Source organism: Oncorhynchus nerka, linkage group LG12 (genome assembly GCF_034236695.1).
Source record: "Oncorhynchus nerka isolate Pitt River linkage group LG12, Oner_Uvic_2.0, whole genome shotgun sequence".
Lineage (NCBI taxonomy): Eukaryota > Metazoa > Chordata > Actinopteri > Salmoniformes > Salmonidae > Oncorhynchus > Oncorhynchus nerka.
In genome coordinates this window covers 32,370,081-32,384,854 of record NC_088407.1, presented here as the reverse complement: position 1 = coordinate 32,384,854, position 14,774 = coordinate 32,370,081, and the positions used below count along the sequence as shown (strand labels likewise).

At 43.7% G+C, this 14,774-nt stretch overlaps 2 protein-coding genes across 3 annotated transcripts in view; both read right to left on the bottom strand.

Moving 5' to 3' along the window:
- The window catches only part of LOC115138133 (regulator of G-protein signaling 12-like), a 69,847-nt gene extending 59,838 nt beyond the window's left edge, over positions 1-10,009 (bottom strand). Inside the window, 3 exon segments of the mRNA XM_029674644.2 lie at positions 4,925-5,041; positions 7,432-9,380; positions 9,815-10,009. Of these exon segments, the coding sequence (XP_029530504.2) occupies positions 4,925-5,041; positions 7,432-9,288 (1,974 nt within the window). The 5' untranslated portion in view covers positions 9,289-9,380; positions 9,815-10,009.
- Positions 10,010-11,937: 1,928 nt separating this feature from the next.
- Positions 11,938-14,638, bottom strand: LOC115138901 (myb/SANT-like DNA-binding domain-containing protein 1). Of its 2 annotated transcripts, none has more exons than XM_029676088.2 (3): positions 13,993-14,638; positions 13,260-13,547; positions 11,938-12,849 (listed from the first exon to the last, which is right to left on the bottom strand). In XM_029676088.2, exons 1-3 carry the CDS (start codon positions 14,250-14,252, stop codon positions 12,549-12,551), a joined length of 849 nt encoding a protein of 282 aa, XP_029531948.1. In that variant the 5' UTR covers positions 14,253-14,638; the 3' UTR covers positions 11,938-12,548. The 2 variants fall into 2 exon arrangements, with proteins under 2 accessions (XP_029531948.1, XP_029531949.1); XM_029676089.2 differs by having other exon boundaries at positions 13,999-14,638.
- Positions 14,639-14,774: the final 136 nt, after the last annotated feature.

The following is a 14,774-nucleotide window of genomic DNA, read 5'->3' as shown; positions in this document are numbered from 1 at the left end:
AAATATAACTTTTTGGTAAAAACTTAACTCGTTGTGTTTGGAGGACAAAGAATGCTGAGTTGCATCCAAAGAACACCATACCTACTGTGAAGCATGGGGGTGGAAACATCATACTTTGGGGCTGTTTTTCTGCAAAGGGACCAGGACGACTGATCCGTGTAAAGGAAAGAATGAATGGGACCATGTATCGTGAGATTTTGAGTGAAAACCTCCTTCCATCAGCAAGGGCATTGAAGATGAAACGTGGCTGGGTCTTTCAGCATGATAATGATCCCAAACACACCACCCGGGCAACGAAGGAGTGGCTTTGTAAGAAGCATTTCAAGGTCCTGGAGTGGCCTAGCCAGTCTCCAGATCTCAACCACATAGAAAATCTTTGGAGGGAGTTGAAAGTCCGTGTTGCCCAGCAACAGTCCCAAAACATCACTGCTCTAGAGGAGATCTGCATGGAGGAATGGGTCAAAATACCAGCAACAGTGTGTGAAAACCTTGTGAAGACTTACAGAAAATATTTGACCTCTGTCATTGCCAAGAAAGGGTATATAACAAAGTATTGAGATAAACTTTTGTTATTGACCAAATACTTATTTTCCACCATAATTTGCAAATACATTCATTAAAAATCCCTACAATGTGATTTTCTGGATTTTTTCCCTAATTTTGTCTGTCATAGTTGAAGTGTACCTATGATGAAAATTACAGGCCTCTCTCAACTTTTTAAGTGGGAGAACTTGCACAATTGGTGGCAGACTAAATACTTTTTTGCCCCACTGTATGTAAATGAGATATTTCTGGATTTCTGTCATTTTGAATTCAGGCTGTAACACAACAAAATATGGAATACATCAAGGGTTATGAATACTTCAGAAAGGCTCTGTACATCAACCACTGATCATCACAGTCCTCTGCTGAGACCAAACGGCAACCAGGAAAAACACCAGATTAGGCTAGCCGACAGGACAATCTGGGGTAGCTACGTGTCAGAGGCTCTGTGACGTGCGGAAAATATAACAGCGTTTACCGATTCCTGACTCCTATTGCCACTGCTCTGACGCACACTACTGACCACGGAAAAAGAAACAGGGCCCCGGCTTCCTGAGCATCAAACGGAGAGAGGTTATCCACAGGCAGGGGTCTCGCCACAATGCCGCTGGAAGGGTCTACCAGGGTCCCATGGTGTCCGCTCATGTCCAGATGTGTGCAGTGACCAATGGCGGCTTATCACATTTTGGATTCGCACAGCGTGAGAAAAGGGCTCAACAACATCCTAAGGAGCTGAGGAAGGAACTTTAGGAGTCAGGAGGGTAGTCGTAGGAAAAGCTCCCCTCAAAAAACATCTTCCAATCCCTGTGTAATGGGATATTCCAATATGATGCAAACTACTTAATAAACATGTGTGTTCACCTTTGCTTCTGGAGAGGCTTAGATACGATGACACTTGCAATTTATACGGTGAGGACCAACTAACAACATAAGAAATCTTACAGTTTGGGTGCTTTGATGTAGCTTGTACTTCATGCCCCAGTTTGTCATTCCATATTTTTTCTTTACGGAATGCCTTTCCTTATCATAAAAGAGCAGATTACTTATCTATTGCTGTCATTTTTCATCTTCTCTTGCATTGAATACAGTAGCTGATCATGTTACGAGACAGGATAATAGACATGGAGGTTCCATTACAGGGTGTGGTATTAGGGGGCTTATGACACTGAATCAATGGTTCACGGAATCCGACACAGTGTAAATACAGAGTAAAATAACTGTCTAACCTCTGCAAATAGATTACCTATTATCTCAGCATAGTTTATAATCATATCCCTTATGGCTGAGATCTGCTAGTGCAGAGCCTTTAGGAGTGACTCATTGATCTTTGACTGATAATCCTGTGAAGCTGCTATAGGCTGGTTAAACCAGACTGAATGAAACTATGGTGTCTGCAGCATTCAGTCTAGTTTAGCCAGGCTGGTGACGCTGAGCCCTCGAGGAAATGAGCTCTTGACGTGGAAACCAGGGGTGGGTGATAGCCATAGATGAGGATCTAATCGTCTTTGGCCGCCATTAGAACAAAACCTCAAAAAGTAATTACCTGAAACTGACTTGCCTAGTTAAATAAAGGTTAAATAAAATAGATATTTTTTAAATTTATACCATCAGCATTGGTCAATTTCACTCATTGCACTTATTTCATCATGGTTCCAGGGTGGCTGAAACAGTGACTACACAAGGAAAATCCCCGAGGACCAGCAACTCCTAAGAAACCCTTAAGTTTGAACTCCACAGTTTCATAACATGGAAATGTACATCTTGGGGAAAACGCTATACTGTAAAGGCGAGGCTCTCTTGGCCGAACTGTGTTCAAATTCACTTAGCCCCACTTAGGTAAGTGGGCAGCCGGCCGCTGACCAAAATGCAATTTAGCTCATTGAATACACACAAGTCTTAGTGTTCCAGGAAACACTTTAGGGAATTGTACTACTCTTACTTACTGTTCCCCATTTGAACTGGGGATTCCCATTCAGTCTGTGGCCACCCAAATAGAGCCTTTTTTGCTTCACAAGTAGCTAGGCCAAAGCTATTTCTGATGTATGTACATTTTTTTTTTTTACAGTTTGCGTCATATAGAGGATCAAATAGCAGGATTAGCCACTACCCTGAAAGTGTCACGTCCTGACCGTAGTTCCTTGTTTAGGTCTCTGTTTTAGTTTGGTCCGGGCGTGAGTTGGGGTGGGCATTCTATGTTTTGTGTTCTATGTTTTATATCTCTATGTGTTTGGCCTGTATGGTTACCAATCAGCGGCAGCTGGCAATCGTTGTCTCTGATTGAGAACCGTACTTAGGTAGCCTATTTTCCTATTTTGAGTTGTGGGTGATTGTTTTCTGTTGTGTGTCTGCACCAGACAGAACTGTTTCGGTTTCGTTCGTTCACGTTGTTATTTCTGTGTTCATTAAATAAATATGGACACATACCACGCTGCACCTTGGTCCTCTCCTTCCAACAGTCGTTACAGAAAGCCCAATTAAAAAAGGGATGTCAAAATGAGCCAGGCCTAGTTATTATTTAATTCAATACATGCTTACGTTGGAAAACCTAGTCCTATATGTCAAATGAAATGCTCTTGATGACAAAGTATTCCTAGTATTGCAATATTTTATTTATATCTATAAATGTCATTTGTGTGAAGCCCAAGGCAAATGTCCTCGTAGTGCAGACAACACCATGTTGTATCCATTTTATTCTATTGTATTAGAGCTATAAGTGTAGGTAGCAGACTTTTAATGTAGGCCTATAACAGATCCTTTTCTATGGGTTCCTATTATAGTTGTATAATTAAGCAATAAGGCACGAGGGGGTGTGGTATACTGCCAATATACCACAGCCAATTACTGTTCATATGCACGACACAATGCCTGGATACAGCCCTTAGCTGTGGTACATTGGCCATATACCACAAACCTCAGAAGTGCCTTATTGCCATTATAAACTTGTTACCAATGTCATTAGTGTAGTAAAAATGTTGTCATATCCGTGGTATACGGTCTGATATACCACGGCTGTCAGCCAATTAGCATTTAGGGATCGAATCACCCAGTTTAGAATTATGTGTATCATACAGTTGCTTACATGCCAGCATGTACAGTTAGCATGTGAGGGTGGGCTCTGTAGACAGAGATCATAGCTAATGCTAACATATGAAAGTCTGTGTTCTCTTTATTGATGTCACGGACAGTTTCAACACTTAAAACACCCTGTCTTTCTCCCTAGCCGTCACAGTAGCTGTTGACCCTGAAGTGGCTGCAAGGTCCGAGTGTACTTTGCTCCTCGCAACCGGAAGAATTCCAGATTGTCTACACCAATGACATCATCGCTGTAGCATAAGCAAATAGTGAACTGGAGCAAATCTTTATATAGTTCCCAGTCCAGGGTTCACACACTGACTGACAATACCATTATCTTCTCTTCACTCCTCTGCAGCGCCAGTGACTCAGAAATCCCTCAGACAGAATGAGCAGAAACCGTTAGTCATGACATCTTAATGCTGTGTAGTAAAAAATGTGCAGCCGAGTTGAGATAAGAAAGTGAATCATGCGTTGTGCTGACAGACGGCTTTGAAGTTGAGTCGTTCGACGACAAAAAAGTAAGCAAAACTAAAAATGTCAAAACCTGTTAGGTTAGACATAAGAAATGTGCTTTACATTGTGTGAGGCTGTTCGGTACAGGTTTATCTTCCAGAGAGGCTTGTTGAAAACCCTATGGAACTTAAACAGAGAACAAGAGGCTGCAAGTTTCTGACACTACTGTTTAGTGTGGGGGTGAGTGACAGGGTGTGTGTTTATGCAGTGTGTGTGCACGTGTATGCAGTAGGGTATGTGTGAAAGCAGGAGCTAGTAGAATCCCAAAGCAGCGCTAATAGGGGAGAAATGTGGGCACGTCATTCAGTCATTCAGCAGCGCTGCTCATTAACAAGGCCAAACCAACAGGGCCCATTCCTCGGGCCCACACAAAGGCCACTTTGTGAGCCACCCTCACCACAAGTGTGGCACCAAACACGAGAATGAAACAGAAATGAAAGGTTAAGAAAGAGCTGAAACTGGAGCAGAACGGAAGGGGGAGGGACGTTCGGCTGAATGTCCAAATTAGACTGCATAGAGGTGAACGGCATGATGGAAAAATACCGTTCCCATAAAAGATGGGTACACAGCGTAACAGGGCCATTGTTCAATGCTGTAATATAAAGGCATTGGTACGATAAGCCGGAACAGAGTTGTATTGAATTAAGTCCATTGAATTGCACCAGATATTACTCTCATTCAAGTAATTATAATTCCAAAAACTCCAATGGGTTAATACCAGAGTAGGAGGAGCTAGGTTTAAATGTATATGACTGCAGTTATAAATACTGTACTGGAACTGTATTGGGTCTACCTCCAGGTCATCCAGTGATCGTGCCAGGCTGAGCTTCTTGGGGTGTCCAAATGAGCGACGGCCCGAGAAGCGACGGCCAGAGGAGCGTCCCGCACCAATGCCCCAGAACTTGGAGCCCTGTCAAGGGCAGAAGAGAAATCATAAGAATGAATGGCTGTCTGCCAAAACATCACACTATTACATGGACACAATTGATCTTATCGTGGTTTTTGTCATACTTAGTTATGGGTTATGAGCCTACATAACACCATCATAAACATGACAAAAACATCACATAACACCTTATTAGGTAAGCATTAGGGATTAGTACATTTATCAATGATCAGTTTAACATGATCATTCTTCTGTCTGGAATACACTTCCGTACATAATAGACAAGGCTTAAACAAGCTTGCAGTGTTGGGGGAAAATTGGAGAGGGTGATAATGAACTATCCACCTGGGCAATTTAGATGATGTAAACCGAGATGATGTAAAGCAACCAAGATTACAAATGTTCTTCCTGCCTTGACCTTAAGGCCATATGCTGTGTCCTTATCTAACATGGGTCATGACACACAACTTTAGGGGCGGCAGGTAGCCTAGTGGTTAGAGTGTTGGGCCAGTAACTGAAAGACTGCTAGATTGAATCCCCGAACTGACAAGGTAAACATCTGTTGTTCTGCCCCTGAACAAGGAAGTTAACCCACTGTTCCTAGGCTGTCATTGTAAATAAGAATTTGTTCTTAACTGACTTGCCTGGTTAAATAACATTTTAAAAAACTCCCTTCTGCCAGACAACATAACTCATCATGGCAAATGTGATTGGCTCACAGATTGTATAAAAATAACAGACTGGCCACCCAAGACTTACAGCGAGCCCCATGTGAAACATGGTCAAGCCCATTAGTCTCAGTTTGGCACAATGCTGACGATTTCACAGACACCAGTTGGGCTGAGGAAGTGAAGAAATTGATTTTCAATGTATTTCAAAAGCCTCCATCAAATTCAACTCCTCCACTACTCATCTGTACCTTAATCTCACAGTTTAACTGCTATATGCTAAATGAGCATGAGAAATGCATTTTGCCAGCAGCCCTGCTATTATAATGATGGGTGAAAGCCCAGCCTGTTTGAGCTGGAATAAAGAACTGCCGGTAATTACCATGGTATCACATGGGCTCTACCCTGTAATTTTCTTTTGCTTCCTGTGCAAAATTGTCTTCTTTTTCAGAACAGAGACAGACACGCGATTCATCCCGGAGTATGCACACAGAACAATAACTTTCACTTGGATAAACAGCGAGAGACAAACACAATGATAAACAGTGCACACATTTTCCACTATCATCAAACTCTGGGAATCTGCTCTCAGCAATGGAAAGAAGAAGAGCAGAAACAAAAACACATTAGAGGGTGGAGGAGGATTCTCTCCATTTCTTACCAGCTTCTGCTTAAATATGCCACTCTGTCAAAGCAAAGTTTCTGTTTTGACAAATGCCTGCATTTCCATGGAACACATCCATCTTTATCTACACTCATACCATCCAATAGTGCAGCCACAGGAGAAGAATATTATAAAAGGTCAACTTTCTGTATTGGCTATTACATTTTTTTGTGGAGGGGGGGATCCAGAATATCACAAGTTTGGAATGCACATTTCCTTGTGTCAACAAAAAACATAAATAAGTAGCAAAGTACTTCTTCCATGGGGAAAAGCACTCCCACCCCAGCTAGATAGTGAAACAGGGACATCTTGTGGATAATGAGGAAAACAACAAAAAAGCCTGTTTGGAACTAAATCCTGGATGTGGATTTATGACAATGACATCATTGTGGTATAAATCAACAGGTGGCATTTTTTTGCTCAATTCCCAGCCAAATGAGCGGTGAAATGGTGTATTATATTAGGTGTGAAAGTGAATGGACTGTCCACCCTATCAGTGCCTGGCAACTCGACTCCTGCAAACCATTTATTACTTCCTGTGGAATAAAGCTGAACAAAAAGCTAATAGAAACACAAAACCAGATGTATGTTCACACTACACACACATGATTGCTGAATACTGCACAATTCCCCACAATATTGGACTATAAATTGTGACTTCCTCTATTATACTTACACTAAAATGTTTATTCTACTGAACCATTTACTTTATGTTCATATTCTCATCTACTGTTGTTGCATTGTCGAGAAGGAACCTGCAAGAAAGAATTTTGCTGGACGGTGTATACCATGTGTATCCCATACATACAACTAGTAAAACTTGAAACTCCCTGTAGAATAAAGTTGAACATAAAGCAAAAACAAACACAAAACTGGATGTTAAACAGAAGGGACATGCAAAGGTATTTTTGTTCAACCTTTGCACAATCTCCTTTATTAACTTTGGGTTAGGGAAAACACAAACTCTGGCCTATACATTAAGTTAACACACACACGCACGCACACACATAGACACACCACAGAATCATCAACACAACAACAAATCTCTATCAACACAACAACATTCTCTCTTCTAATCTCACCTTGGTATTAGCATCTCTCCTGGGCTTTCCATTTAGCAGCTCTCCAGATTCTGCTCTCCAGAGTCGTTTTGCCCACTCCTCCCTGGCCTCTGCTGCCTGGTACCTGTCTGGTGGGATCTGGCTCCTGGGAGGTGGCAGGGCATTGGTGCAACCCACCGTGGCTGGTCCTGACCAGCTGTTAGTGGCCGTTGTTGCCTGGGGATCAGGCTCTCCACTGTGACCCCTAGGCCACCTCTGCTTGACGCTCATAGAGAACCAGCGTTGACTGCTTCTGAAGGGGCCTCCTCCTTCTGTTAGGTTCTGGATCTTACCCACAGGGTAAGGCGGTGGGGGCTTGAACTGAAACTCCAACTTGGGAGGAGGGCCTCCGGATGGGCCGTTTAACGACGCTGGGCCCGGTAGAGATTCAGAAAGGGAATGGGTGCTTCCCGGATTAGGATGACCGTTTAAATTTAGGCGGCCATTTTGGTGAGCTACTATTTGGGTGAGGTTTGCTTCAGCCTGGGGGTAATCCTCCCATGGACAGCTGGGGAGGTTGCTCCCGGTTCCGTGGGCAACTGGGAAATCCCTGTCCGGTCTCTCCTCAGGGGGGGAAGCGTTTCCGATCCCGCTGTCTCTGTTGCTGCTGCCACTGCCGTTCTTGCAGGCTCTGCTGCTGTTCTGTCGAGTGTGGAGGTGGTGGGCCGACTCTCTGTCCAGCCTGGTTCTAAGCCTCTCCACCGCCTCCCCCATGTCACAGTATAAGACAGACACAAACTGGAGGACGGAGGGTGGTGTGAGGGGGAACTCCTGGCAGCCCTGGGTGTCTGGGGTGCAGTCAAAGCCAAAGCGCCCGGCGATGCCCAGGTGGTCACTGTGGTGGCACAGCTCGGGGTCGATGAAAAAGACATGGCAGGAGGATCTCAGGGGACCGTTCTTCCCCACATGGCCACCAGAGACGTGTGCAGTGGTGACCAGGCAAAAGAAGCGCCTGTCCTCGGAACACACAACTCCCACAACAAGGTTCTCAGAAGGGAAGGCTGCCAGGACAGCTCCAGCGTCATCACAGAGGCGGACACAGTCGAACATGACCTTTATCATCACCAGCGTGTGGGTCTCCTGCTCAATGCCCATACGTCTAATACACCTGCGGATCACCTGTAGGCAGTCATCCTCTGAGCTGGGGCTGGACAAGGCCAAGATCAGTTCAGTAGAGCCCAGGTAGCCCACCACCATGGCTGTGTTCAGCAAACTCCAGTCTGGATTCACATCGTTCTCCTGGTCATTGAAAACAGAGTCGATGTCTGCCACTTTGGCGGTTTCTTCCTCAGACAGGAAGCCAGGTTGGAATTTGGAGTTCCACAGTTGGGTCCAGTGGGACATGTCCGGTTCTGACAAAGGTCTCGGCTTAAATGGAGTGGCGTTTACTGAGTTACATGACGAGTTGCCAGAGTGGTCCAAAACTGTTCGAAAAACTCGCCCCTTTTGAAAAAGCCCCATTCCCTCTGTTCTAGAAAGCCCTAACTCCTCTTTGCTGGAGGAAGGGTCCACCGTGGGCCCGGTCCCAACAAGCACCACCAACCGCAAGGGTCCTTTACAGGTGCCAATCAACTGCACCACAGCCTCGTGGGAAGCATTTGCGACATCGATTCCGTTTACACTCACTATACAATCCCCCTGCTTTAGTCCCAGCAGGTCTGCAGGGCTCCCCTCCAATATACCACTCAAGAGGCACGGGCCTTGTCCTGATAAGGTGAACCCGTATCCTACACGTCCTCGAACAACCTCGACCCCTCTGGCTTCCTGAGGGGCGGTCAAATTCAGACGCCTTCGTGCCCTGTCGTTCTGTCCCGGCATCCTCATCCTGAATGTGGACATTTTTCAAATGGAGAGCGTGGGACCTTTGAGTCACAATGGAATGTTATCTTTTAGTGCCAACACTGAAGTGTTTTAGTCATCCTGCATAAACACTAAAAGTAGACCAGAGAGAGACAAAGAGAGAGACAGAGAGAGGACAAAGATAAGTGAGATACAGTGTATCAAATATTGATTAAGCATAGGCCTCCAGAATCAATATTCTTAACAAACAGCAACTGTAACACTTATCCTGTGATAATATTATGTTACAAAGTATTTGTTACACATTGTTACAAAAGAATAATGTTTGCATCAAATGCTTTCCCCCTTCAATTAAAAAATATGTTATTCCACTTCAATAGGCTAATGCTGCATACAATAACAATCTCCATATTTTGGGACAAAAATATATTGAGTTATTATAGTTTAACCAGACAAGTGTGGGCGGTGAGCGTGAAAATAAACCGTCTGCTAGAGCAAACAGCGCCAGCTGGCCCCCTTCTCAAGAACAGTTCAATCAAAGCAAGAGCTTTCAAACCAGACAAACCTGTTCGAGAGCCTTGAATTGGTTTCGTTGGACATCACATCATTTTCTATTCTACCTCCCTTGGTTATTACATTTTTGCCTTGTCTGTCCAAACACAGCAACACCCAAAATATTTTCGAAAAAATTTGCTAGAGTTTTAAATTTAAAGTAGCCCGGCCTATGCCGATGAAGTTTAGGCGCAGATACAATGTTGCCAGTGCCACTGAAATTAACGTTACCGTTTCAAAACTTTATGAAGTCAGTTCAAATATTGCATAATCCCAAACGTCCAAAAAAAGTGTTAGAAATCTACACGTGCGTAGTTTCCGAAACGTAATAATTTGTGTTTTCAAAAATTCCCTCGTATTCCGTATTCCATATGGCGGTGACAAACACTCATGTTGGGGACAAAGCGTCTTTCATAGTAACCATGACACTCTAACGTTTTCAGAGCACGTGATGTATTTAATTCGCCAATGAGGTGATTCGATTCATCTCGCCCGTGTAGGCGTGTTTTGCATCGGCTGAAAATTGACTCTCGGGCTCGAGCCAGGTGCCCTCTTCAAAGCCCACTGCGAAGTCGGCTCCAAACAAAAGTGACGCAAGTAAGCACTTGCATAAGGATTCTGTTATCCCATGTAAAAGTGATTGCATTTGATAAAAACGCTTTATCTGCCTTACCAATGATTTGTTTTTGAAAATTCAAACATGTATTTTATGTAAAGGAGATTTCTGGACGATGCACCATGTTGCCTTGTCAAAATGACCGAGCGGCACATATTTCTGTTCGATATGAGAATGACGCTCCTCCCTCCCCGTTTTTGTCCGCTGACGTGGTAGCCTTTGTCGGTGGCCCAACATAATCGAATCCGCCCAATCTCTCGTGTTGAATATTCAAATATTTGCGGTATGATCCTATTGTTTCTGATCATCAAAATTGATAAGCTAAATATAAACATTGTTTCCGATATTTAAGCTACAATTCACACATAGCATTACCTAAATGCAATTTTAAGCATTTCACACAACTATGCACGTTTACATCAAAGCTATAAGATGATAATGTGATGCAACATCCACTGCACAATTAATAATGTATTTATTACAAGATAATTAACATAACATCGTAATTACCTTACATTAAATCTTAACTGGATGTATTAACCACACAGCTCGAGAAGTGATACTTTGTTGCATCCTGCCACTCGCTACTTGTAAACAAACTGCATTGTGGTCAAAGTTCTGCAACGGTTGCAAGGGCGAGTCACGTGGTCCTATTACACATGTACTGTACACACCACAGTCTCTAGACAAATATACACTCAGCAGTGAGTCAATCAATGTAAACATAGAGCAAGCCCAAAAGCAGATGTTTACTCTTGTTTAGGCCTACTAAAACCCTGGATATTGTTTTAGGCCTAGTAGGCTAGTGAAGTGAAAGACAGTCATTTAATGAGAATAAGCAGACTATTATTATCTTTTTGCAGTAGGACCCACTTTCAGTATATTGATTAATTGAATTTTAAAAAGTGCATATAAAATGCTAAACCTACACCTGGCAAAGCTACATTCAACTCCCTTCTATTTAATCCCAAGGTTTCCCCTAATCCTCTCAGACAACAGTTAATTATTCAAGACAATGCTGTTTAAAGTGAGTTACTGTAACTGTCCTCTCACATTACCCACAACACTGAGAGTAAACCCCTTCCTGGATTTGTCTGTCTAGCACTTTCAATCGTTTAATGTGTTGATATCCTTTCTCTCTAAACAAGTCCAACCACTACCATGCAAGAGAAGCAGATACTGTGTTATTGTTACACATTATATCATTGCTGTCATATAATATTATGTGTTTTATTGTATAAAGATACTATTACATTACATACACACTAAGTGTGAATGCTAACATTATGTATGCGTTTACACAGGCATCCAATTCTGATAATTTTTCCACCTTTTCACATCAGATCTTTTTCAGAGCTATTCTGATTTGTAAAAAAAAATTGAATTAGTTAAAAAAAGATCAGAATTGTGCTATCTGTGTAAACACAGCATATGTAGGCTACATTGTAGCAATATCTAGAATGAAAGGGAGATGCGATGGTACCAGGAATAGTTGAAAGACAAACCAAAAATGATAACAGAACATATGTTTTTATTTCAGTCATACATTTCAAACAAGTAGGCTATGCTAGTTGGGATATGCAAAAACCATAGCAGGACAGACATTAAAACATAATTGATACAACATCAAATGCCCATGCCTTTTGTCATCAAGATATAGAATTTGTGGACATACATTGTCTTTTGTCGATCTGAAAACGTATTTTCCTAGCTTGTAGATATCTTTCAAATCTGAATGGTGGAACATGTCTAAGAACTAGCCTCAGCCGTACACCTCGGAACCCTCACCCCTGACCTCTCACTCTCTCACAGAAACTACAAGATGGTCATTCTAGAAAGGATGAAACCATCTATATTCTCTCAGTACTGTTGAGCAAGTTGATAAGCTTTTCCCTCTCTCTGGGGGTTAAGTGTCCAGGTTAGGGATAAGGGTGAGATTGAGATTGACAATTACAGTCAGTATTCACTATCAATCAGTTGTTAAAAAGTGCCATATAGCAGGTCCTTTCTAGCATAGCCATTGCGATCACCAAGCATAGCCTTATAGCATTTTGTCATATATAGAATTTATTTTCTAGAATAGCCATATATTGACCACCCCCACCCCCCTTGATCCCTCACCCTTGACCCTTCACCCCTGCCCTGGCTCTTTGACCCCTGGCTGGGCAGCAGAACCCCAGGTGGGTATGGGGGCAGCGGGTGGCTGAATCATCTTCTCCAGCAGGTTCATCATGCGCTCCTGGAGCTGTAGGCTCTGCACCTGGAGGAAGTTTTGCTGGTGCATGACGCGGCGCACCTCGCGGCACGTCTCCTCCACCGCCCGGCTCACCTTCCGCTGCTCCTGCAGCATTGCCTCCATCACCTTCAGCTTCCACCGCTTCAGGGAGAGGTGCTGGTGTACTTTTTTCCTCTTGGCCGGTGCCGGGTGGGAACTGGACAGAAACTTTGTTAGTCAAAGTAATGGTAATGACACAGTATATAGAGAGTTTAATGCAAGTACTCAAGAGATTTCATGGATATGTTTTTCATTCCATATGTAGGAACCTTTTTCAATCAAACGGTTTCTGGGATAAGCCAGGAACTAAAGAAGAGGTTGAAATTAAAGTAAACTCAATGTATGCTAAGTACTCTTATGCAAACTAACTATCATCACAATTCATTGTTCATCTTTATCACTTAGAGAGCCTTGTGGAGACTCTTTATCACACCCTACCAATGACAATGGAGGACCCCTCTTGGCAAGGGTGGGCAGTTTAGCTCAATAACTCAGCTTGATACCACTCTCTTTCTCTCTCGCTCTCTGTTCCCTCATTTGAAGACCAATATGTAAACATGGCCTTACTCAGTACAGGGAAGCCCGGAATGCAGACTGCCAGAGCTCTCCGATCCACCCAGGTCCTCCCTAATTTCCATCTCATCAGAGGAGCCTGTGTACTCCGGAAGGACACCCATGGGGAGGCCCTCCGCATGGGAGATCGAGGCCTCCGTGGAGGTGGAGGGGCCTGAAGACTGGAGCTCAAATGGGTTCATAGTCCCATTATCGGCAGTCTTGGTGAGGATCTTCTCTATGGCGTGGTAGTACGGCCAGTCCGGGGTACCTCCACTCCCATTGGTCGTGCACTTCATTTTCCTGTCAAAGAAGGACAGAAGTTAAGGATATTGGTTTGGGTCCAGTAGTGGGCATCAGACATCTGGGTTTATAGGTATCATAGCTACCTGTATTGAGTTCTAGGTATGCAGGTTGCTCTTTTTTATTTTACTAGGCAAGTCAGTTAAGAACAAATTCTTATTTTCAATGACAGCCTAGGAACAGTGGGTTAACTGCCTGTTCAGGGGCAGAACGACAGATTTGTACCTTGTCAGCTCGGGGGTTTGAACTTGCAACCTTCCGGTTACTAGTCCAACGCTCTAACCACTAGGCTACCCTGCCGCCCGTGGGGTTAAATTCCCAAGAAATAGCCCACGTTTGTCTACTCTCTCTGCGGATATTTAAGTAAGTTCATACAATATAATATTTTAATGGATTTATGTTGCCACCTCTTTCCATCCAAACAAATTAATTATGTATTTCTTACACTTGCCTGTACTGGAAAGACATATTGGTGATTTTCATCTTGATCTCCTCCCGGTGGCGCTGTTCTCCCGTGAGCTCGAAGAACCTCTGGGCCATTTTCTCATAGATCTTGGTATTCCTCTTGCATTTCTTCAGCTCGGCGACGTTCTGTTCCCAGACGTACAGGAGCCCCTTCATCTCCGCATCAGTCCAGTTTCGGGCCCTTCTGTGCTTCTCGCTGTGGCCCAAGAAGAGGTAACTGAAACTGTCCTCGGTGGCCATTTTGAAAGCCCACTCGAAAGTGCTCTATTCCTGTTTTGGTTTGGTAAACAAAATAGGCCCCCAAAACGGCTTAGTTTGAAAGCCCTTTTCTGCTCTAAGGTGTTTTTAGCAGTCTAGCAGTTGTCAGTGGAATGTGGTTGCAAACAGCCACACACCCCTCTGCTTTGCCTGTGCTTTTCCCCCCGAGTTTAGCTGAAAGAGGACTCAAAATGGGGCCTAGGGCAGGAGAGGGATCCGGTTAAAAGCTTTTAAATGGAGGAAATCGTCACTGTGATGTCAAGTTGCCCTGGCAACTAGGAGGACCCTCTTTCTTCCTCCCCCAGCTCTCTTAACCATTCCCTGTCTCTCATGTCCTCTCTGGCTCCAATGCCACAACAAAAAGCTTTTAGCTGAAACGCAACGAGTTAGGCCAGAGATTACAGGGAAAACAGATTTGAAATGTGAGCCTCGAGGGAGGGAGTAGAATGAGAGAGCGGGTTTCATTTGTTTCCTTGGCAACAAGGCTGCCAAGACGTTGCTGCA